General features: G+C 41.1%; 2 protein-coding genes across 2 annotated transcripts in view; one reads left to right on the top strand and one right to left on the bottom strand.

The window, feature by feature from the left end:
• The window catches only part of SERAC1 (serine active site containing 1), a 78,484-nt gene extending 76,778 nt beyond the window's left edge, over positions 1-1,706 (bottom strand). Inside the window, exon 1 of the mRNA XM_029224196.1 lies at positions 1,588-1,706. The gene's annotated coding sequence lies outside the window, so the exon portion shown is untranslated. The remainder of the gene's footprint in view (positions 1-1,587) is intronic.
• Positions 1,707-1,857: 151 nt separating this feature from the next.
• Positions 1,858-21,399, top strand: GTF2H5 (general transcription factor IIH subunit 5). Its single transcript, XM_029223304.1, has 3 exons — positions 1,858-1,870; positions 2,726-2,798; positions 21,016-21,399. Exons 2-3 carry the CDS (start codon positions 2,764-2,766, stop codon positions 21,194-21,196), a joined length of 216 nt encoding a protein of 71 aa, XP_029079137.1. The 5' UTR covers positions 1,858-1,870; positions 2,726-2,763; the 3' UTR covers positions 21,197-21,399.
• Positions 21,400-25,684: the final 4,285 nt, after the last annotated feature.

The following is a 25,684-nucleotide window of genomic DNA, read 5'->3' on the forward strand; positions in this document are numbered from 1 at the left end:
ACCAGTAATTAAGACAGTAGTCTCAATTATCATGGCTTTATATTGTTTTGATATCTGGGAGGAAGAGACTTTATTTTTCTTCAAAATTGAGTTAGCAATTCTGGGTGCTTTGCCTTTTCATATACATGTTAGGTTCAGCATGTCAAGTTCCATGAAAAACTATACAGCAATTTTAATTAGAATTCCAGTGAATCTGTAGAATTGGAGAAAACTGACATCTTTATGATACTGAGTCTTCCTATCCCTGAATATGGTATATCTCTCCATTTACCTGGGTCTTCTTTTATGTGTTTCAGTAGAGCATTATAATTTTCTCCTTAAAGGACTATGCAGCTTTAGTCTGATTTATTTCCAGATACCTTCAGTTTTTAATACAGTTATGAATAGTATCTTTTTTATTATTAAAATTCCTAGTTAGTTATTGCTGGTGTGTAGAAGTTACTGTTTTACTCAGAAATCTGCTTGAACTGAAGGCCATTTCTGATGACCTCCTAACCAAAGAAGCCCTCCCAGCCATTCTTTATAACTTCACATCAGTTACCCCTTCTTGTTAACTGATTTTTTGTGTCCCTCTCCCCCACTATAATTAGTTGCTTGTTCACCATTGTATAGAATAGGGTCTGTGCAATACATAATTGTGCAAAATGTCTGCTGAATAAATAAATGAGGCCTTAAATCTGGATGATTTGGAAAAATACAGGAAGAAAAGCAGATTTTGAAGTGAGGGTGGAGTGAGAACTAGTTCAGTTTGAGAGGCGGTGTTTAGAGTTCTCACAGGTCATTAATGTGCAGGCATCAGGCCAGCACATGGAGCACAAGAATGGAGGTTTGATGTGATGGAAGTGATGAGACCGTCAAGGAGGAGAATGCATTCAAGAAGGAAAAAAAGAAAATATACTTGGGAAGAACTATGCCTGGGTCAGATTAAAGAGAGAGGGAGCGAGCATGCACAACAACATGGAAACCAACCGGACGGGAAAGATTTGAAGCACAGGAAGAGGGAAATAAATGGAAGAGCTAGGTTCGTAAATCACATGAACACACAATTAGAGAAGTACAATTTCATCTAAGGAACAGAAAGCAAGAACCTCATTTCTCCATTGGTAAAGCCAATTGGAGAAAGAGACAGCTCTATTAGACCACAGATCCGAATTTGGGGAAGAGAGTAATTTTACTTCACTCTGGGTCTTTCACTTTAATATGACAATTACCGGGCTTGGAGGACCTATCAGCATTCAATCTATTCAACCTCTCGGGTCACAGCTAGACGCTGCCTTCTGAAAGGTTCGGATTTAAACGAGGAGACTGTTTCCCCCTCATTTTCATCGTCTTGCCGTGACCACCGCGCCTGGGCTAATGGTACCGGCAGGTGCTCTTTAGGCCTTGGATTGTAACTAGAGAAGAGTGGCAACTGGGAAAGAAGAGTAGGGCTGCCGAGGCTGCGAGAGAGGCCCTCCCCTCACGCCCAGCGGCAGGTCAGCGGGTCAGTCAGGGGCCGCGCCCCGTCGCCGCCCTCCCCACTCCCCGCCGTGCCGGGCTTCGCCAGGGCCCCAGCCCGCCCCCACGAGCCCAGCCTTCCCTTCCTACCTGCCCGCACGCGGACTCAGCCAGCCCCGAGCTGTTCACCCGGGACCAGGTCGGCAGGGAGACCACCACTCTCCGCCGCTCCCTGCCCGCGCGCGTCCCCAACCAGCGGCTGGCTGCACGTGACCCCGCCCTCACCGCACGCCGCCCCGCCCCCTCAGCCGAGCCCGCGCCCCGCCTCCCGCCGGCGCGCTCCACCCACGAGCCCATCGCTGTCGCGATGACGTAATCGGCGCAAGCGCACTCTGTCGGCGACGCTGAAGTGCTGCTGCATCTGTGGGCGAAGGTTCGTGGCGTTGGCTCTTGGCGCAAGAGCGGAGCGTGGGGTGCCTGGAAGGTCGAGGGGTCTCAAAGAAAAAGAGGAGGAGGGGGAAAGTCCCAGAAGCCTGTCTTTCAGGTGCGGGGGTATAGGGCGGTGTTCTGCCCCCTTTCTGGGCCCTTTCTGACGAGGCCGGGCGGCTGCCCCGCGGGAATTGAACGGTGGATTTTCTTCGGGGAGGCACTGCCCGGGACCCAAGTGTAGAAATTTAAGAAGGGTTAACTTCGCGTGCGCTGAGTGGTTTCTTTTCCTTCAAGCGCACATCATTGGGGAACATACTTTATTTGGCAGAGGAACACAAGATCTGGAGACATGGATTGTACTTTTTTTTTTTTTTTTTTTTTTTGCCGGGAGCTGCGGCTTAATCTTTCGCTCCTTTTCGTCTGCAAAACGAGGTGGTCGGACTCACCATGTAATTTTTAGGTCCCCTTTCAGAGCTACCATCCTGTGATTCCTGTCTCCAAGGATATTACCTTTTATCATACTCCTGAGTAGGAAAAGAAATCTTTTGATTAGTGGACATGTTTTAGACCTGGATTGGGCACACTGCTGTGGAGTTAGGGCCCATGCTTTCATTAGGATTGACAGCGGGCAGAATTTTTTGCAAGTAAGATTTATGCATTGTTAATATTCCAAATAGACTCATTTTAATTTTGCTAAAAGATCAGAATATCTGTATGTTTTCCTAATGTTAGCTTTATGTCTTTAATAGACTTATATGTTTAGTCTTGGCATTTAATTTTTTGCCTCTTTTCAGAAGTAAATCACCAAAGGATATTGAAGTTGATGCTTTTGTATTTTGTCACCTTATCCTTTTATTAGCATTTTTAAGGTCATCTGCACCTTCTGACTTGGAAAAGATGGTCAACGTCTTGAAAGGAGTTCTTATAGAATGGTTAGTAGTTTTGATACTTAACAAATTTTAAATCTGCACATTGAATCTTGATTTGTATGTGTATCCCTTCCAAAGTCCATTTTTTTCTTTTGTTCTTAAGATTTGAATGAATCAAGTTTTTCAGCTTTCTCAACTGCATTTTTCTTACTTAATAACAAGTGGGACAGATGGTGGGGTTCTTTTTTGATTTTTAGAATTTTATTTTTTTATACAGCAGGTTCTTATTAGTTATCCATTTTATACATATTAGTGTATAGATGTCAGTCCCAATCTCCCAGTTTCCCAGTTCATCAAGTGGGACAGATTTCGTTGCTAAGTTTGTTCCTGGTGCCAGATTTCAATGTTTCTGTTGAATAGATGTAATTGGCATTATTTCCAAGAAGTTTTGGTCAGCGGCAGCATGTTTGTTACATTAACCCTCTTTAGGGGAACAGTGCTTGTATTCTCAAATCGTCAGGGATTGACTAGAATTTTAGGGTCTGCCTAAGTCACACAAACTTTGGTCTTTAAAAAAGAGAAAAGAACAAGAAAGCGAGTTGAAGGTTTCTTAAACTAGGCACACATTCCAAAGGAGAAACTAGAAACTATGGGCAGAGTTGAGCCCCTCAAACTAATGTAGGGCTTAATTATCCCTAGTCTGAAAATCTGAACTGTTGGACCAGTCTTGCTCAGTCTCCACTTGTTTGTTTGCCCCACCAAACAATTCTGTCTCATCTGGGAGTCCTGCCCAGTGGACACTCCCATTGTTTGAAATTACTACTGTCTACATTTCTCTGCCTCTAATGTGAGCCATTATATGGATGACCGTACTGTTTCTGTGATGGCAAGGCTGGGGGAGGAGCAAGACCAAACCCTAGGGATCTCTGGCATTTAGAGCAGCACTGTCCAGTAGAAATATAATGTGAGCCACATATGTAGTGTTAAATTTTCTAGTAGCCACACTAAAAAGTAAAATGAAACAGGTGAAATTAATTTCTTAACTCTATACCCAAAGTATTTCGCCAGGTACTAAAATACACATTGGATTTTGAAGCTCTAGTATGAAAAAAGACAATACAATAAATTGTATTGTCGGTGAAGCCAAGTGAAGTAGGAGGGAAACCAAGGGAATGGTTGATGAAAGCGAGTTGGCTGTGTCAAGTGCTGATGAGAGGTGGGGTAAGATGAAGACACACTGGAGGTCATCGGTTTTTTATGAGAGCTTTTTAATGGAGAGGTGGGATGGATGCCAGATCGGAGTACTTTGGAAAGGGAAAGGGGGGCAAGGAAGTAGAGACCATGTGGAGGAGTTTTGTTGTGATAATAAGCAAAGGAATAAAGAAATGGGTCGGTAGTTGAAGAAGGATATGTTAAGGAACTCTGGTTCTTGTTATTTTCATTGTTTTAAAGTGAGAGACTACAATGTATGTTGATAAAAATAAAGCGCTAGAGAGGAGAGAGGTGTTCACTTGGGAAAGCCAAGAGGCGGATTGAGATCCCAGAAATTCTAAGCATGCTGTGCTGTTGTCTTTTGGAAAACACCTTCTAAGCTAATTTTTGTATTTTATTTTTCTTATTACTTTGTCATAATTAATAGAAACATTTTCCTGGTTGGTCTTTCTTAAAAATTTTATTTATTTACTTATTTTTGGTCAAGTCGGGTCTTTGTTGCTGTGCGCGGGCTTTCTCTAATTGTGGCGAGCAGGGGCTACTCTTCATTGCGGTGGCTTCTCTTGTTGGGGAGCACGGGCTCTAGGCGTGCGGGCTTCAGTACGTGTGGCTCGCGGGCTCTAGAGCGCAGGCTCAGTAGTTGTGGCGCACGGACTTAGCTGCTCCGCAGCATGTGGGATCTTCCCGGACCAGGACTCAAACACGTGTCTCCTGCATTAGCAGGCGGATTCTTAACCATTGCACTACCAGGGAAGCCTCCGGTTGGTCTTTTAACATTATTTTTAACACAGAGCATACACACACACACAGTGTCGGCTATCAGTTTTTTCCCTTTTGTTTCTTCTGATTTTCCTAAAGTTAATCATTCTGGATTTGATCAATATTCACCTCTGTCCTAGGGTTTTCATATTTTTATTTTCATTGATATTTTGAGTTTCATTCATCTAGAATTTATTGAGAGGAGGGGCATATTATGAGGTGAAGATCTAAATTAGCTGCCTTTTTTTTTTGGTTAAATAGCTGAATAATTGTCCAACACCATTTATTTCCTTCCCAAATGATGTGTGATGACTCCTTTATCACAGAGTTTCACTCCCCTTGCTACTCTCCCTAATCCCATCCCACATCCATTTTTTTCTTTGTCATTGTTACCTATTCAAGAATATCCTTGGAATAATTTAGTCTAGTTCCAAAATAATCCTTTTGGAATGATGGTTGGGATTGTATTACACCTATATTTTATTTTTTTTAATAATGCTAGGCTGCATTTTTTTTTTTTTTAATTTTTTGGCGGTACGCGGGCTTCTCACTGTTGTGGCCTCTTCTGTTGCGGAGCACAGGCTCTGGACGCGCAGGCTCAGCGGCCGTGGCTCACGGGCCCAGCCACTCTGCGGCATGTGGGATCTTCCCAGACCGGGGCACGAACCCGTGTCCCCTGCATCGGCAGGCGGACTCTCAACCACTGCACCACCAGGGAAGCCCTAGGCTGCATTTTAAGGAGCAAAACTTTGGGAAACTCAAAATTTCGGTGGTAGACTTTCAGTTTAGCCGTAAGAACAAAGAGTACAGATTTGTAAGAGGAACTGAGGTTTAGTTTTCTTTCCTGATCCGGCAAGCTCTCTGCTAGTTTGCTTGTTACCAGCCTCTGAATTCTGCCTAGGTGCTGAACAACTTGCTTTTCCATGTATTCTCCAGACTAGCAGCAACAACATCATCTGGAGCTTGTTAGAAATGAAAATTTTCAGACCTCACCCCATATCTACTAAATCAGAATTGTGCATAAAAAAGGATATTGACACAGTGCATTTTAAGTTTGAGAAGCACTTAATTAGCTTAAGTTTGATAATCAGTTCCCCTATGGAGAATGGTTTTGCAGCAAGACTACAGTGTACTTCAATTTTATTTTGCAGATGGATACTATCCTTGCAAAACTATTTTTTCCCTTCAAAGTGAAGTCTAAAGTGTAGCCTGCACAATTTTTCAAAAGGGTAACTGTCTTCCCAAAGATACAGATCTTCCAAGAAGACTCCAGGCCTAAGCAATAATAGATTCATAAAGGGCATGGCCAGGGCCTGTGGGTCCTCCTTCATGTGTAGGTGCACATGTTGGGATGATGGTAACTAAAGTCCTTCAGTTTCCCTCATGTCTATATTTGATTCCAAAGAGAAGATTGTTAATAATACAGTATCAGTATAAGCCAGTTCTTATCTCATAATATCCATAGATTATATGAAGCATTTAGGTGTATTGGAATACAGATCTACATTAAAAAAGCAAATAAGCCAGAGTATAATGTTGGCCATTTAGGCCCAACTATCAGTGAATTGAAAAATCAAAGTACTTGGATATAATAAGGTTCTCTCCTCCCAAGGCTTATCAAATACCACAAACTAAAGTTGGTTTTTTGTTTGTTTGTTTGTTTGTTTTTGTTTTTTGCAGTATGCGGGCCTCTCACTGTTGTGGCCTTTCCCGTTGCGGAGCACAGGCTCCGGACGCGCAGGCTCAGCGGCCATGGCTCACGGGCCCAGCCGCTCCGCAGCATGTGGGATCTTCCCGGACCGGGGCACGAACCCGTGTCCCCTGCATCAGCAGGCGGACTCTCAACCACTGTGCCACCCGGGAAGCCCAGTTTTTTGTATTTTTATGTCAAAATGAGATTGTTGAAAACTTCCTCTTTGTTGGTATCCACCACTATCGACTGCCAGCCTCACACCAAGTGTTTTCCCGAATCTAGCCAACCATAGCAGTTACCGAAGCAAGCAGCATATGCTCAACAAATGTCTGCGTCCAATTCCAGGTGCTAGAGCAGACCTCTGGTGTGACATTTATCACAGTTGGTTTGGCAAGTGCTTCAGCCAGGAAGATTTGTTGTACAGCTGCAAATTCCAGCCAGTTTATAGCACAACAGCAAAGAATCTGGAGAAACAGGTATTATTAGACCAGTCTTGTCCTTATGGGTTTGGCTTCCAAACCTCTACTGTATATGAAAAGCAAGTAAGAACTAAGGCAAAGCCAGTCTAACTGCTGTCCTGTTCTTTAACAGCATTCATATATCTTTTGTGAGCCTTTGCTTCTTATTCTTTGCAGGGCTGCATTCACTGAAGTTTCTTGGGCACCCAGAACAGTGCCTGAGATACATATAGAGGTGCTTAGTAAATATTTGTTTACTGAAAGAATTTTGTTAATAAAATTGAACCAAGGAGTGTAATCTCACCCTAAATTCCAGGTTATTAGTTAGAGCTCTACTACCACAGTGAGAAGCAGAGTGGATAAGAAGAGGTTCTTGATAAATTGAATTCAAGTTTCAGTACAGAAAAGGTTCATACACTAGGCCTCCTTTTTGGCAAGCTACATCAGAGTAGCTTTTATTTTTTACTTTTTAAATTTTTATTGTATATAAAATAGTTGATTTACAATGTATTAGTTTCAGGGGTACAGTAAAGTGATTTAGTTATACATGTATCTATTCTTTTTCCGATTCTTTTCCCGTATAGTTTATTACAGAGTATTGAGTAGAGTTCCCTGTGCTATACAGTAGGTCCTTGTTGATTATCTGTTCAGTATTTTGTATATAGTAGTGTGTATATGTTAATCCCAGCTTTCTAATTTATCCTTCCCCACCCCCAACCAGAGTAGCTTTTAAATGAGGTGACTGTTCTCTTCCAGTCCGTAGCTTTTAAAATGCAGGCTCTCACCAAGCTGCTGACATGGATGATGGAAGTGCAGTCTTAAGAAGCAACTGATCTAGGGCTTCCCTGGTGGCGCAGTGGTTGAGAGTCCGCTTGCCGATGCAGGGGACACGGGTTCGTGCCCCGGTCCGGGAAGATCCCACATGCCGCGGAGCTGCTGGGCCCGTGAGCCATGGCCGCTGAGCCTGCGCGTCCGGAGCCTGTGCTCCTCAACGGGGAGGCCACAACAGTGAGAGGCTCGCGTACCACACACACACAAAAAAGAAGCAACTGATCTAGAAAGTAATTTGTGATAGGTCTTTTGAGCTTTTATATGCTTTAACACAATAATTCCATTTCTAGATGTTTATCTTAAGGAAGTGATCCAAGCTGCAGATAAAATTGTAGGTAGTTGATTATTCTAACTAAACAAAGTGTTGTGACATTTTTATCGTCAAACAATATAGCTATTAAAATATTTGAAAATATTTTACGTGATATGAACAAAGGCATTTTCACATTCAGTAACAATTTTCTAAAACATTCCACTATCAGGACATAACACTATTTATGGAGAAATACTTGTAAATTTTTAAAGTAATTATATCTGTTAACTAATTACCATCAGGAAGGATAGTTTATTATTGACTAAGACAAGATTATCATTCTGATTGGATAGACAGTATTGACAACTTTATCCAACTGACCGATTAATTTTTTGGTCTCTTTCATAGCTAACTGCATCATTCTAGTAGGCCTCTCATGGTGTAATACTTTTTTTAACAATCATATTTTATAGGAGCTATACCAAGTTTCTTTTTTTTTTACTAGATCTTTATTGGAATATAATTGCTTCACAATACCATGTTAGTTTCTGTTGCACAGCAAAGCGAATCAGCCATATGCATACACATGTCTCCATATCCCCTGCCTCGTGAGCCTCCCTCCCATGCTCCCTATCCCACCCCTCTAGGTCATCGCAAAGCACGGAGCTGATCTCCCTGTGCTAGGCTGCTGCTTCCCACCAGCCAACTATTTTACATTCGGTAGTGTACATATGTCAATGCTACTCTCACTTCGCCCTCCCACCCCATGTCATCAAGTCCATTCTCTATATCTACCTCTTTATTCCTGCTGTGCAACTAGGTTCATCAGTACCATTTTTTCTTCTGAGATCCCACATATATGCGTTAGCATGCAGTATTTGTTTTTCTCTTTCTGACTTACTTCACTCTGTATGACAGACTCCAGGTCCATCCAGCTCACTACAAATAACTCAGTTTCTTTTCTTTTTATGGCTGAGTAATATTCCATTGTATATATGTGCCACATCTTTATCCATTCATCTGTCAGTGGACATTTAGGTTGGTTCCATGTCCTGACTATTGTAAATAGTGCTGCAGTGAACATTGTGGTGCATGTCTCTTTTTGTATTATAGTTTCCTCGGGGTATATGCCCAGTAGTGGGATTGCTGGGTCATATGGTAGTTCTATTTTTAGTTTTTTACCAACAGTGCAGGAGGGTTCCCTTTTCACCACACCCTTTCCAGCATTTATTGTTTCTAGATTTTTTGATAATGGCCATTCTGACCAGCGTGAGGTGATACCTCATTGTAGTTTTGATTTGCATTTCTCTAATAATTTTTGACATTGAGCATCTTTTCATGTGCCTCTTGGCCATCTGCATGTCTTCCTTGGTGAAATGTCTATTTAGGTCTTCCGCCCATTTTTTAACTGGATTGGTTTTTTTTTTGATATTGAGCTCCATGAGCTGTTTGTATATTTTGGAGATTAATACTTTGTCTGTTGTTTCATTTGCAAGTATTTTCTCCCATTCTGAGGTTTGTCTTTTTGTCTTGTTTATGGTTTCCTTTGCTGTGCAAAAGCTTTTAAGTTTAATTAAGTCCCATTTGTTTATTTTTGTTTTTATTTCTGTTACTCTAGGTGGTGGGTCAAAAAAGATCTTGCTGTGGTTTATGTCAAAGAGTGTTTTTCCTGATTTCCTCTGAAAGTTTTATGCTGTCTGGTCTTATGTTTAAGTCTTTAATCCATTTTGAGTTTATTTTTGTGTATGGTGTTAGGTAATGTTCTGATTTCATTCTTTTACATGTAGCTGTGCAGTTTTCCCAGCACCACTTTTTGAAGAGGCTGTCTTTTCTCCATTGTATGTTCCTGCCTCCCTTGTCGAAAATTAGGTGCCCATATGTGCATGGGTTTATCTCTGGGCATTCTTTCCTGTACCATTGATCTATATTTCTGTCTTTGTGCCAGTACCATACTGTCTTGATTACTGTAGCTTTGTGGTACAGTTTGAAGTCAGGGAGGCTGATTCCTCCAACTCCGTTTTTCTTTCTCAAGAGTGCTTTGGCTATTCGGGGTCTTTTGTGTTTCCATACGAATTGTAAGATTTTTCGTTCTAATTCTGTGAAGAATGCCATTGATAGTTTGATAGGCATTGCATTGAATCTGAAGGTTGCTTTGGGTAGGATAGTCATTTTCACAATATTGATTCTTCCAATACAAGAACATGGTATATCTCTCCATCTGTTTATGTCATGTTTGACTTCTTTCATCAGTGTTTTATAGTTTTCTGAGTACAAGTCTTTCGCCTCCTTAGGCAGGAGGTTTATTCCTAGGTATTTTATTCTTTTTGTTGCAATGGTAAATGGGAGTGTTTCCTTAATTTCTCTTTCGATTTTTTGTTGTTGGTGTATAGGAATGCCAGAGATTTCTGTGCATTAATTTTGTAACCTGCAACCTTACCAAATTTGTTGATTAGTTCTAGTAGTTTTCTGATGGCATCTTTAGGATTTTCTATGTATAGTATCATGTCATTGGCAAATAGTGACAGTTTTACTTCTTCTTTTCCAATTTGGATTCCTTTTATTTCTTTTCCTTCTCTGATTGCTGTGGCTAGGACTTCCAAAACTATGTTGAATAAGAGTGGCAAGAGTGGACATCATTCTCTTGTTCCTGATCCTAGTGGAAATGCTTTAAGTTTTTCACCATTGAGTATGTTGCTTGCTGTGGGTTTGTCATATATGGCCTTTATTATGTTGAGGTAGGTTCCCTCTATGCCCATTTTCTGGAGAGTTTTTATCATAAATGGGTGTTGAATTTTGTCAAAAGCTTTTCCTGCATCTATTGAGATGCTCATAGTTTTTATTCCTTAATTTGTTAATGTGGTGCATCACATTGATTGATTTGTGTCTAATTTGGTATCAGGGTGATGCTGGCTTTGTAGAATGAATTTGGAAGTGTTTCTCCCTCTGCAGTTTTTGGGAAGAGTTTGAGAAGTATCGATGTTAGCTCTTCTCTAAATGTTTGATAGAATTCGCCTGTGAAGCCATCTGGTCCTGGACTTTTGTTTGTTGGAAGATTTTTAATTACAGTTTCAATTTCATTACTTGTGATAGGTCTGTTTATATTTTCTAAATCTTCCTGGTTCAGTCTTGGAAAATTGTACCTTTCCAAGAATTTGTCCATTTCTTTGTGGGTGTCCATTTTATTGGCATATGGTTGTTTGTAGAAGCCTCTTATAATCCTTTGTATTTCTGCAGTGTCAGTTGTGATTTCTCCTTTTTCGTTTCTAATTTTATTGGTTTGCGTCCTCTCCCTTTTTTTCTTGATGAGTCTGGCTAAGGGTTTATCAATTTTGTTTATCTTCTCAAAGAACCAGCTTTTAGTTTTTTTCGTCTTTGCCATTGTTTTCTTCGTTTCTGTTTCATTTATTTCTGCTCTGATCTTTATGATTTCTTTCCTTCTACTGACTTTGGGTTTTCTTTGTTCTTCTTTCTCTAGTTGTTTTAAGTGTAGGGTTAGATTGTTTATTTGAGATTTTTTTTCTTGTTTCTTAAGGTGAGATTGAATTGCTGTAAACTTCCCTCTTAGAACTGCTTTTTCTGAGTCCCATAGGTTTTGGGTCGTTGTGTTTTTGTTGTCATTTGTTTCTATGTATTTTTTATTTCTTCTTTGAGTTCTTCAGTGATCTCTTATTTATTTAGTAGCGTTTAGCCTCCATGTATTTGTGTTTTTTACAGGTTTTTTTTCCTGTAATTGATTTCCAATCCCATGGCGTTGTGGTCAGAAAAGATGCATGATACAATTTCAATTTTCTTAAATTTTCTGAGGCTTGATTTGTGACCCAAGATGTGATCTATTCTGGAGAATGTTCCTTGTGCACTTGAGAAGAAAGTGTATTCTGGCACTTTTGGGTGGAATGTTCTATAAATATCAATTAGATCTATGTGGTCTATTGTGTCATTTAAAGCTTGTGTTTCCTTTTTTATTTTCTGTTTGGATGATCTGTCCATTGGTGTAAGTGGGGTGTTAAAGTCCCCTACTATGATTGTGTTACTGTTGATTTCTCCTTTCATGACCTTATGTATTGAGGTGCTACTATGTTGGGTGCATAAACATTTATAATTGTTATATCTTCTTCTTGGATTGATCCTTTGATCATTATGTAGTCTCCCTCCTTATCTCTTGTAACACTCTTTATTGTAAAGTCTGTTTTATCTGATACGAGTATTGCTACTCCAGCTTTCTTTTGATTTCCTTTTTCATGGAATATCTTTTTCCATCCCTTCACTTTCAGTCTGTATATGTCCCTAGGTCTGAAGTGGGTCTCTTGTAGATAGCATATATATGGGTCTTGGTTTTGTATCCATTCAGCCAGTCTGTGTCTTTAGGTTGGGTCATTTAATGTCTTTACATTCAAGGTTATTATCAATATACATGTTCCTGTTACCATTTTCTTAATTGTTTTATGTTTGTTTTTGTGGGTCTTTTTCTTCTCTTGTGTTTCCTGCTTAGAGAAGTTTCTTCAGCATTTGTTGTAAAGCTGGTTTGGTGGTGCTGAATTCTCTTAGCTTTGGTTTGGCTGAAGAGCTTTCGATTTCTCCAGTGAATCTGAATGAGATCCTTGCTGGGTAGAGTAATCTTGGTTGTAGGTTTTTCTCTTTCATCACTTTAAGTATATCCTGCCACTACCTTCTGGCCTGCAGAGTTTCCACTGAAAAATCAGCTGATAACCTTATAAGGATTCCTTTGTATGTAATTTTTTGTTTTTCTCTTGCTGCTTTTAATATTTTTTCTTTGAATGTAATTTTTGTTAGTTTGATTAATACTTGTCTTGGTGTATTTTTCCTAGGGTTTATACTGTATGGGACTGTCTGTGCCTCCTGGACTTGGGTGATTATTTCCTTTCCCATGTTAGGGAACTTTTCCAGTATAATCTCTTCAAATATTTTCTCAGACCCTTTCTTGTTCTCTTCTTCTCTGGGACCCCTATAATTTGAATGTTGTTGCGTTTAGTGTTGTCCCAGAGGTCTCTGAGATTGTCTTCAATTCTCTTCATTCTTTTTTCTTTATTCTGCTCCTGGGCAGTTATTTCTACCATTTTGTCTTCCAGCTCACTTGTTCGTTCTTTTGCCTCCGTTATTCTGTTATTGATTCCTTCTAGTGTATTTTTCATTTCAGTTTTTGTGTTGTTCATCTCTGTTTGTTTGTTCTTTAGTTCTTCTAGATCTTTTTTAAACATTTCTTGTATTTTCTCAATCCGTGCCTCCATTCTATTTCTGAGATTCTGGATCATCTTTACTTCATTACTCTGAATTCTTTTTCAGGTAGATTGCCTATTTCCTCTTCATTTATTTGGTCTTGTAGGTTTTTACCTTGCTTCTTCATCTGTGACATATTTTTTTGCTGTCTCATTTTTTTTTTTTTAATTAGTGGGATTGTTTTCCTGTTTCACTGATCGTTTGGCCTGAGGCATCCAACAATGGAGTTTGTAGGCTGTTGGGTAGAGCTGGGTCTTGGTGCTGAGATGAGGACCTCATCTGATGAATATTCACAAGACCTCACTCCTATGAATATTCCCTGGGGTCTGAGTTTCTCTGTTAGCCCACTGGTTCGGACTCGGCGCTCCCACCGCAGGAGCTTCCGCCTGACCCCAGGCGCGCAAATCAAGATCCTGCAAACCACGTGGGTGGCAAAAAAAAAAAGAGAGCGAGAACAATAACAGAGTAAAAAATAAAATTAGACTAGGAAACTAACAGATATGTTAGAAAGAACATAAAAATAAAAACATAAAGAATCAACAACTGGAAGGTACATCAGTACCACAATAGTAAAAAGAGGAGGAGGGAAAAGAAAAAAGGGAGGGGGGAAGGCCTTGGATGTGGAGAGCAGGGCGTAAGCAAGGGTGAGGTTTGGGTGGTGGGCAGGGCCAATGCTCAGGACCCACAGGGCTGGAAAAGGCTCTAGGGACTGTGGGGGCTGGGGCTTAGGCTCAAGGAACAGAAGGGCTCCAGGCGTGCCTCCCATCCCTGGTCTCAGAGGGCAGGGGACCTCACCTGGGAGCTCAGCAGGCTCCCTGGGCCTGAGTGGGCAGGGCAAATGCCCTCTGCTCCTCTCACACTCCTCCTGCAGGGCCCCTCCCGCCTGCCTCTCCTGATCTCCCTGGCCTCCCTCCTATGCCCCCAAGCACCCACGCAGCCTGGAGGGGGCTTTGGATCGCAGGGGACCAGCCTGGGAGCTCAGCAGGCTCCCCAGGGCCCAGTGGGCAGAGCAGTCGCCCTCCATTCCTCTCCCACTCCTCCTGGATGGCCTCTTCTGCTTGCCACTTCTGATCTCCCCGGCCTCCCTCCTATGCCCCCAGGACCCACATGGCCTGGATGGGGCTTTGGTGGTGGGGAAAGTGGTTTGGGAGCTCAGCAGGCTCCCCGGCTTGAGTGGGCCAGGAGATCGCCCTCAGCTCCTCTCCCGCTTTTCCTGGAGAGTCCCTCCCTCCTGCCTCTCCTGATCTCCCCGGCCTCAGGGGCCCCGATCTTGTCTGGCCTCCACTTCTCCTCCCCACCTCGGTCCCCCTACGTTCTACCGGTTCACTCTGGGATTCCTCCTGTCTCCTTAGGGGTCAGAGTTCCCCACCAGCGGCCGGCAGGCGCCCTAGTTCTATACTAAGTTTCTTTAGGAGGGGGTTGATAATACCTCCCCTTTACGTTTCCAGGACAAAGACATTTTTTCTTGCTCACTAGCCCTGATCCCAGGACTTTAACCAAGTATGTACATGGGCACTTGGTTTTGGTTTTTTTGCCGCCAGCAGGTTCTCCCAGAGAAACTCCCGTGTAGAATAGTCCTATATTCAGGCAAGATATTCTAGGCCCTCAACATATGCTAGCAAAGTGTCCTTTAAACTTTGAGTGTCTTTTTGAATCATTACAGATTACATTTCAAATACATGCTTGAGAATTCATTCTCAAATTGACTGCTTTCCATCTCCTTTCAAAAAGTTTAATTGAAGCAATTCATATTAGAAGCAGTTATTTCAGTGTGTCACGGACCATTTTCTAAGTTCTCATCTCATTTGTGTTAGCAGTGTTTCCTCAGGTATAAGGAGTACAGTTTGTGTACCTGATGATTTGGAGTAGCACAGATTTTGCAGCAATAGAACACAGAAATACTTTTTCTATGACCATCTTAATTTATCTGAGAAAAAAATAAAACTAACATCAAGATGACTGGTGATTTTGTACCAGATGAAGTTAAGGTGAAAAGTTAATTTAAAGGCAATTTAAAGAAAAAAATTGAGTAATATGTAGTGCAGATGTTACAAGAGATGGCTAAAATGGCAAGGGTAGTATGCAAATAGTAAAAATTTTGAAAGCACTGACCTGTTGGTTAAAAGCACAGGTGTGAGTCCCCTGGCACTTCTTGGTTTCAGTTGTTCAGCTTTTACTTAATTGAAAGTATGTAAATTTATTTTATTTAGAGAGTTGCTGGAGATAAAAGTCTTCATAACCATTTAACCCTTGCTATCTCTAATACCTCCTAGTAGCAGCCAATTACTAGAGTAAATTGGTGTCATCTGTGAACACACTGCACTCAAACAGTAACAAGATAATGTATCACATTTGGACAGCAGATTTTATAATGTCCTTGTTTTTTGTCATTATTGTTCCATTTAAACCCAAAATTTATATTAAAGGGTTAACAAAAAAACTATCATTTGTCCTGTCACCTAAAGTATATGTTTCTAAGCAACCTCTCTGAGTGTGTGATTTTTGTAGAAAGTATTGAAATTCTTGTGGGGTCTAAGACAGTTCAGCACAATAAAGGTTGTGAGGGTAAAGTGGGCACCACACGAGAGACAAAGGCAAGTCCCTCCTTGCACGGAAGGGAGGAAGCAGCGTGGTTGTAGAGCACTAAAGCAGAGGGGTTTTTTTCTGTCCGCCACACCTGTCTACTCTTAAATTGCTCTCCTTTTATTCTCCACCCCTGTCCCACCCAACCCCTTTTTATTTGTATAGACACGGAGCAATATAGGGAAACAACTGAGGTTTCAAAAAGAAACCTTTGAGAGCAGGAACCTGTTCGAAAGAACCTGTTTGAGCAGGAAAACAATAGTTTTAAAGAAGCTGAAGCTTTGTTTCCCTGTCCTATGGGCCTCCCCATTTTCAGTTCTGTAATATCTGAAAGAACCCCTTTCAGCCTGCTTCATTACCCCCAGATTCTTTCTAGAATTGCTCTTTAAACTCTTTTTCTTGGCTGCATTGGGTCTTCGTTACTGCACGTGGACTTTCTCTAGTTGCTGTGAGCAGGGGCTACTCTTCGTTGCGGGACGCGGGCTTCTCCTTGCAGTGGCTTCTCTTGTGGAACCCAGGCTCTAGGCATGTGGGCTTCAGTAGTTGCAACACACGGGCTCAGTAGTTATGGATCGCAGGCTCTAGAGCACAGGCTCAGTAGTTGTGGCACACAGGCTTAGTTGCTCCATGGCGTGTGGGATCCTCCCAGACCAGGGCTTGAACCCGTGTCGCCTGCATTGGTAGGTGGATTCTTTTTTTTTTTTAAGTATTTATTTATTTTTGGCTGCATCGAGTCTTAGTTGCAGCACGCAGGCTCCACAGTGCATGGGCTCTCTAGTTGCAGCACCTGGGCTTAGTTGCCCCCATGGCATGTGGGATCTTAGTTCCCCGACCAGGGATTGAACCCATGTTCCCTGCTTTGGAAGGTGGATTCTTAACCACTGGACTACCAGGGCAGTCCCTGGCAGGTGGATTCTTAACCACTGTGCCACCAGGGAAGTCCCTCCATCAACTTTCAAATTCACCCCTACCCCATCATGTCCCGCTTTGCCCTTAGAACCTAGTAAGATAGCAGCAGAATCCCTTATATCCTCAGCCTCTTCTCAGAACTTACCCTCTATCTTCCCCCAATACCCCTTTTTTGTTGTTGTCATAATAAAAACCTAACTTTCCCCTGAGCCTGCTATGTTGACTTTAATCTAATACCTCTTGTACCACTGGGCCAAGAAGTGGGATGGGTATCTACCTTGTTCCTCATTGCCACTTCCAGAAATCCTCCCTCCCTCTTCCACAGAAACCCCCCAGTTCTGAATCAGACAAGACCACCCACTAATCCTCCTCTTTGTAACCATCTACAAACACCCCAGTCTTTCCTTGAAAGTTATTCTTTGAAGGCTGCTTGTCACTCTTTAAGAGTTCTCCACAAATTCTTAACGATTTCGTATGTATAGTCCTTTCAGTACCCTGGCCTCTTCCAATGAGCTTTTCTCTGTCCTGTCAATAGTCATTCATTCACATTGTCACACCTACCCGCATGCCTACCAATACTGCCATCTCTTCAAAATCTCCATTTTAGGCATCTAACTCTGACCACTACCTCCTCTTTCCAGTTCACTCCTTCTAATACCCTAGCTCTAAAATTCCTTTGATTCTACCAGACCTGCAGTCTGTTGATTCTCCCAGCATTTCCATCTTGACTCATCCCAGCATCCTCACTTTCCTCCATACCCAGTCCATCAGTATACTCGTTCTCTTAAAGACACTCAACTCCCTGCCCGTCTCAGTCACACCAACCAGGTCGGCTTCAATCCGGCTCTCTACCTATTCTGAACCTTTACCTCCACAACTCTAATGGCTGGAGAAAAACATACAAACATACTGATCGGTCTCACTTTAAATTCATGACTATTAAATTCATGTGAGCCTTAATGCTAGCCTGCAAACCAGCTAAATTTCCTAGTCCATTTATTGTCCCACTTTCCTAATAAAGCTGTTAGATTTCATCAAATTAAGATTTCATCAGTTTTAAAACTTAGCAGTATTTTATGTACCTATAAGAAAAATCACTGCCGGTTGTACTGTAACATGCCATGAAATGTAAGACCCATCCCAATTTTGGAGATGGTAAGATGTGGGGGGAATGTGCTTCTTAGAACGCGTGGAATATGGTATTCCATACCTTCACCTTCTCTTAGCTCAGAAAACGTCCCTGTCCTCACTTCAGCTGATTTCTTTGTTCCTCGTTTCCCTGAGAAAACAAGCAACCAGAAGAGAACGTCCACAGTCATCATCGCCTGGGCCTGGGCGCATACACTCTTCCCTTCCTCACACTTACTGTGGGTGACTAGACTATTCTCTTGTCTCAAGCCAGCCTCCCTCCTTGGGAACCGGATCCCAGCCTCCCTGGCCTATTTAAAGACACCTTTTCAGCAGTTTTCCTGTTTTTCCTCCCGTGTTATCCACTTTTCTTTCTCTACTAGATCATTCCCAGCGGAACTACAAACATGCTGTAACACTATCCCTCCCCAGGTGGGCGGCCCTGTGGGGCAGAAACTCTTGCTTCCACATCCCTCTCCAGCTCCCATTTGCTTTTCCTGCTCTTTGTAGCAGGATTTCTCAGAAGGTATGTATGTAGTCACTTTCTCCGACTTCACTCCTCTCAGTCTGAAAACAACTCCAGTCAGGCCCTGTCCTCTGTAGTCATAGTCCTGAAGCTGCTCTTGGGAAAGTCCAGTAACCTTCTGGACCCAGTAGTCAGTTCTCAGTCCTTCTCTTGCTCTTCCTCTTAACAACATTTGGCCCAGCTGATCTCTTCCTCTTCCTGGAGATCCTTCATTTACTTAGCTTCCAGACTCTTCATGTTTTCTTCCGACCTCAGTGGTCATTTTATAGGCTGATTTGCTGGTTCATCCTTTTCTTCCTAACCTTTTGATATTGGGGTATCCAGGGCTTGGTCCTTGGACTCTCCTCTGTAGCTCTGCTCACTCCTTTGTCATGGCTTTAAATGCCGTCTATACATTGATGACTGACTGACTCCTCATTATGGACTTCACTGCTGAAATCCAGAATTGTATATCCAGCTTCCTGCTCAACTTCTTCACTTGGGTGGCATCTCAGATGTAACTTGCCTAAAACCAGACTCTCAATCTTAACTACACACCTGTTCTTCTGTGTTCCTCCTCATCTCAGTGAAAGACACCTCCATCCCTTCATTTGCTCAGACCAGAAATCTTGGCGTCTCCTTAATTCCTCTCAAAGCTCAAGTCCAGTCTCAGCAAGTTATGTGGGCTTTACATTTGGTGTATATCTAGAGTTGAGCCACTGCTCAACTTCCCTGGTACCACCTAGGTCCAAATCATTATGTCTTGTCATGATTACTGCAGTCACCTTCTAATTGGTCTCCCTGTTTCCACCATTGCCTCCACCACCCACCAGCCTCTTCTCAACCCAGCAGCCAGTATGATCCTTACATTTAAAATTAAAGTCATTTTGTAAGTTAAATCAAGATGGAGTTCTAACCCATATCCCACTGCTCTCCCCTCCACTTTCCCCTCTCCAGCTCTGTGGCCTTGCTGTTCACTCTGCGTAGGATGTTCTACCCCACGTCACTTCATGGTTTGCTCACTACCTCCTTCTGATGTGTATTCAGACATCACCTGCTCAGTAAGGCCTCCCCTGAGTCCCCTGCTTAAACTTGCAAGATCATATCACTGTCGTCACTGCCATTTCTCATTCGCTTCCTTTGTTTTCTGTGTGTTTGTCATAGTGTTACCACTAGAATGTAAATTTTCTTCACTGCTGAATCCCCCAGACCAGAATAGCACCAGGCACATGATGGGTACTCAATTTATTGAATGAGTGAATAAAACTTAAAAGGGCAAGTTTACCACTTCTGAACAAATCAATTTCCCACATTAGTATGGTCATTATAATACTGCAACTATAGAATTTAACTGAATTTTGCCAAACTTAAGTGGATCAATAGAACCTAACTTTTCTGAACCTAAGATAACAAGCATACTAGAAACTGAATTTAAAATGTGTCACTTCTGGGGTTCCCTGGTGGCGCAGTGGTTGAGAGCCCGCCTGCCGATGCAGGGGACACGGGTTCGTGCCCCGGTCCAGGAAGATCCCACATGCCGCGGAGCGGCTGGACGCCTGAGCCATGGCCGCTGAGCCATGGCCACTGAGCCTGCGCGCCCGGAGCCTGTGCTCCGCAACGGGAGGGGCCACAACAGTGAGAGGCCCGCGTACCAAAAAAAAAAAAAAAAAGTGTCATTTCTGACATGGGCAGACCTACTTATTTATTCACATTATTTTATAGCATAGCAAGTTGTTAATAAAATTATTTTAAAGGTAAGCTGTTGAAAGTAATTAAGACAATCATTTTTTCAGGAAGGCTTGACTTTATTCGTAGTTAATATATACCATAAACCATACTCATTTAGCTATTGAAATAAATCCTTTACTTTGTTAGCTTCACTTGTACCTATGCTTGTACTTGAAAGAAATAAAATGTATATGGTTTTCAGTAAATTACACTGACCTGTTTTGAATTAAATTGTTATCTTTGTAATTGATGTTGACATCCCTCAAGAAACCAAAAGATTGTGTAAGATTATGTTTTCTCTAAGAATTAAAAATATCTGTATGCAACTTGACATTTTTATATTCATCTTTTGCTGAACAGAGTATTGTATATTATATTAGATCTAAAGTGTGCCTTTGTTGTAATTCAGGTTTTTATTAAAAAGACTCATTTCTATAAATCTAGGAAATTTTATCTCTTTCCCTTATGGCTGTCCTATTCATTCCAAACTAAAAACCACAAATAAATAGAATTGAATTTAGATCTCATTTTGAACTCACTGTTCTCAAAGAGATTTGGTTAGAATTTCCTTTAAAGATTCTGAATGTTAGGAGGTTCAGAATTTTAAGGAAGGGAAAAAAAGTTGAATATTTACTGCAAGCCAAAGACTATTGTTGGCATTTTTAAAATCAGTTAACAGGGCTGTGCTTCGAGTCCCTATTAGTTACAAAGCTGTGAACATTGCTTTACTTTTTCACTTGTCGGTGACAAATTATTCTTTTAAAATCTCATCATTGGCCTCTTTCCTCTTAACTTGCACTAACAGTTCTAAAATGAAGCTGTCTGTTAATCATCAACAACACTTGAGGCAGAGAAGGAGTAAGGAATTGGTTAACAGTTTAGAACTTTTAAACTTATCCTAAAACTCTCCATGCTCAATTCTAATTGTTCAGTTCTCTGGTAATTTGACAGTAAGGTGTCTCATCATGATGTGTTTATCTCGACAGTGACCCTGCCATGAAGCAATTTCTGCTGTACTTGGATGAGTCAAATGCCCTAGGGAAGAAGTTCATCATTCAAGACATTGATGACACTCACATCTTCGTAATAGCAGAGTTGGTTAATGTCCTCCAGGAGCGAGTAGGTGAATTAATGGACCAAAATGCCTTTTCTCTTACCCAGAAGTGAAAATATTAGATAATAACCATTTAGGAATTAAAAGTAACAAACGTGAGAGACTCACCATTCGATGTCTTGTGTGACTGATTAGATTTACAGAATTGCTCAGAAGCATGCAACAGGGAAGACTGTGATATCATTTGTTCATAAGAAAGCCCCTGAACTGACTTTCTTGTTCTGTTTTTTTCAGTGTGTGTACCCTAGAATTTAAAAAAAAAAAAAAAAAAAGCTTTTAACAGTTGGCTGTAATTTGGCTTTTATTAACCTTCATTAAAATATAAATGTAATTGGTTTTCCTACCTCTTAATGCCAATTTAATACATTAAGAATATAATGGAATATGCTTTTAAATCATCAGTCTAACCTACATACCACCTAGATATTTATCTTTGCTTATTCGTATTAGTAATTGGGGGTTTGGTAGTGTAGGTATGGTTTGTTTTGTTTCCACTAGAAACTTCACAGACAGACTGTTTAGATAAATATGCCAAGGTGGGAACTTTAGTAATATTTATACCTTACAAATAGTATCTGCATGCCAGCCAGCTCTGTTGGTGAAGAAGATGTGGAAGAGAAAGAACCCTGTAACATTAACGTAAACTGCAGTTTGCATTTCCCTAAAAATACAGTTTTTTAAAAGCACAGAGGGTTAGAAACAACCAAATGGGAAAGGTACGTGCTGCTTTGCAGCTTTTCATCTTTCCTTGTTCAGACTTTGTTGGTCACATTTTCCCATCAAGGCAAGTGCTCTTTTATTGAGAAGTCAGTTTTCCTTGGGCCTTATTCCCTATGAGAATCCCTATTTAAATTTGTCTAAAAAAGAAAGGTAGGAACAGATAGAAGCAAAGTCAATCTTGGGGGAGGTTAAGATGTGTTGCATCTAGTTCTATGGTTGATCGAGGCAGAAACAATAACACTGATGGGGGCTTTGCTTCCCTTCCTGACCATAGTGGTACTAGGATGGGTTCATGGGGTGGGAATTTTCCAAGAGAAAAGATAACTTTCATGATGTTAAGTGGAATCGTATCAAACCCACTTTACCTGCCTCCTTATGGTGTGTTTATTCAGAGCATCTGTGTACCATAGTCACTTACTTACACATGCGTTCCCTAAAGCTGGAAATTTCCATAGGTATATTTATCATGGTTCCCACCCATGTACTCAAGCCACCCAATTTTGATTTTCACATAACAATGCAAACAATTTTGATGAGTTATTGGTACATCTGGTACTAAAACTTGCTCAATACAGTACATTTCTTTAGGATTTCCAGCGGTACTGAAATGTTACTGACTCTTGTATTTCAGGCATGTCTAAATCAATTTCTAACATGCCTCAGGTGTTTGTCACCTAATACCTTTTAACATGAAACTTAGAGAAAATTTTTCTTACAATCTCAGAGTTTAAGAGGTACTGGCAAGACTATTGGACAGTGAGTACAAAGAGTGTTAAGTGAAGGAAAATCTTTATTTCATTAGCCCTTATTGTTGAAAAGTTGAGTTAGGGCAAATGTTCGATATCTTTTTCTGGAAGTACATTAGAAAGATGGGACAGTGTGGTGCTGGGAGCCGCACTTGGAGCCACTGAGTTGGCTCGTCCAACTATGAGAGAAGCTAGGATAGAACAGGAAATATCCAAGTGACATTTTCTCCAGGCTCTGCTGCTTGGAATCTGCTTGACATTATTCGATTTAGCACACTTTAGATGTCTAGAACAAGATACGTTGGCTGCTGGGTACTGGAGAAATTTACTACTGTCTTTTTATTTTTAACAAAGTCCTTAATACTGTGAAAAGGTAGTATTAACTTAAATTTTCCTAATTGCATAAAAGAGTCATATTTTAATTTATGAGATAGTTGACCAGTCACAAATATCCATGTACTAAAATTGTGATATTTAGAATTATATTAACTTCTTGAGAAAGGTTTTTTCTTTTTTTTAATACCATATAAGGTCAAAACTTCTGTATTCGGGCTTCCCTGGTGACGCAGTGGTTGAGAGTCCACCTGCCGATGCAGGGGACACAGGTTCGTGCCCCGGTCTGGGAAGATCCAACATGCCGTGGAGTGGCTGGGCCCGTGAGCTATGGCCACTGAGCCTGTGTGTCCGGAGCCTGTGCTCCGCAACGGGAGAGGCCACAACAGTGAGAGGCCCGCATACTGAAAAAAAAAAAAAAAAACTTTTGTATTCTTTGAACCCCAATTTCCTTGTGAAATTTAATGTGATTATTTTAAAATTCCAGGCATCCTAAGTATGCATAAGGGTTAATGTAAAAATGTTTATTGAGACATCGTTTTTGATGAACACTAACTAAACATTACTGATAATAAGCAACAAAGGCTACTCTCTTTTATTTCTGATAAACACTATAGGTGGCAGTCAAAGTTATTAACGATTATATTGCTCTTAACATTATGTATAATAGAGGTGATTTAACATAATTGTACTTCTTTTCTGGAAAGATGGTAAATAATGTGCTTACTCTATTTTGTAGTTACACATTAAACCTCACTTAGCTCTAAAGAAACTAAATAAAACCTTTTTTTTTTTTTTTTGGTACGCGGGCCTTTCACTGCTGTGGCCTCTCCCGTTGCGGAGCGCAGGCTCAGCGGCCATGGCTCATGGGCCCAGCCGCTCCGCGGCATGTGGGATCTTCCCAGACCGGGGCACGAACCCGTGTCCCTTGCATCGGCAGGCGGACTCTCAACCACTGCGCCACCAGGGAAGCCCTAAATAAAACCTTTGATATAATGCCTTCTGATTTAACTAGTATAATGGGATCATTCTGTCTCTTAACCATCTTAACAGATAGGAAAAGGGTATGTTTTAAAGATGAAGAAATGGTGCAGCTTGCAAATATAGTCAATAAATATTCTCAAGTGTGCATAGCTCTGCTTCATTTGTAGCAAAGATCACTGAAAGATCTGTTGGTAAGATTATTGGATAAGCTTTTGAAAAACACTGTTCTCACTACAGAAAAGTGATTAAGAGCCTGACTGAGTCCAGACTGCCTGGGTCCAAATGTCAGCTCCCTGCTTGCTAGCTCTGGGATCTTGTACACGTCATTCAGTTTTTCTGTGCCTCTGAGCTTTCATCTGTGAAAACAGGAATAGTTACCCTCAAAAATTGTGCGGATGATTGTAAGTTAAAATATGTAAAGCACATGGTTCTGAAATTTAGTTACCTTGAATCTAGAAGAGCACAATGAAAAAGGGAGAAAAAAGACATTTCAGCACACACACACATATTTTGTTTTGTTTTGCATGATCACAGTCCAGTGAGAACAAGCAGCTGGGGGAGGAGGGGAATTCCTTGTAAAAGAATATTAGGTAGATAGTTTAACAGGGACCCCCTACCTTCACTGATCTCAAAACTGTCTCTGAGCAACATTGTCAGGAAATACCTGAATAGTTAGCTTTTCTGAGACCATTCCTTTCTCCATTCTTAAACGATGATTAGTCTTATATAGAATTCCTGGGTCACCATCCATTTGTATTAAAACTGAGCCATTTTTCTCATCATCCTCAGGCATTTACTGAGACCAGTTTGGATTTTATTCTTTTGAATAACTTTTTCCACTTGGTTTGTAGGAGTTTCTCTGAACTCCTCTCTTTCTTACCCAATGTTCTTTTTCTACTTGGCTTTCATTCTTAACCAATCCCTCCCTCCATCCTTTTTGTTTGTTTGTTTGTTTTTATTTTGTTCCGCTATAGTGTTTATTATTTCTTTGAAATTTTATAAGTTAACTAAGGTGTATATCCCTTGTTAATTTTGCCTGGAATATGTGTGTCTTCCTGAGCTCTCAAAATTCAGGTGGTTTGTTTATTTACGTTGTGGAGGATTCTGTTTAAGTTTTTAAATGAACAGATTTTCTGTTAGAACTTTCATACCTCTATTCTGTTTGTTTTCTTTAGAAACACCTATTCATTAATTGATTCTCCATGATTAATACTTGTTGTTTTCTTATCATTTTCATTGCTTTTATTCTCTGTTACAGGAATGCTTTTCAAATTTGTCACTAAACTTGATTTTACTTTAATGAAAACCTAAACTCGATTTCACTTTATGGAAAACCTATTTCCTACTGCTTCCAACTTAGACTTTATCTTGGCTGCTGCATTTTTGGTTACATTATACTTTTTTTTTTTTTTTCGGTACGTGGACCTCTCACTGTTGTGGCCTCTCCCGTTGCGGAGCACAGGCTCTGGACACGCAGGCTCAGTGGCCATGGCTCACGGGCCTAGGCGCTCCGCGGCATGTGGGATCTTCCCAGACTGGGGCACGAACCCATGTCACCTGCATTGGCAGGCGGACTCTCAACCACTGCGCCACCAGGGAAGCCCTACATTATACTTTTTTAAACTATTCCTTGTCATAGCCTGTTTAATGAAGATAAGCTCCACTGGTATCTTTATTTTTAATTGAAGTTACCTTTTTTATGAGCAATACACTTTCATTGCAGGTAGACTGGAAAAGGGAAGCAAAAGAAGAAAAATA

The sequence above is a fragment of the Monodon monoceros genome, unplaced genomic scaffold (genome assembly GCF_005190385.1).
Source record: "Monodon monoceros isolate NGI ecotype Baffin Bay Population unplaced genomic scaffold, NGI_Narwhal_1 Super_Scaffold_15, whole genome shotgun sequence".
NCBI lineage: Eukaryota > Metazoa > Chordata > Mammalia > Artiodactyla > Monodontidae > Monodon > Monodon monoceros.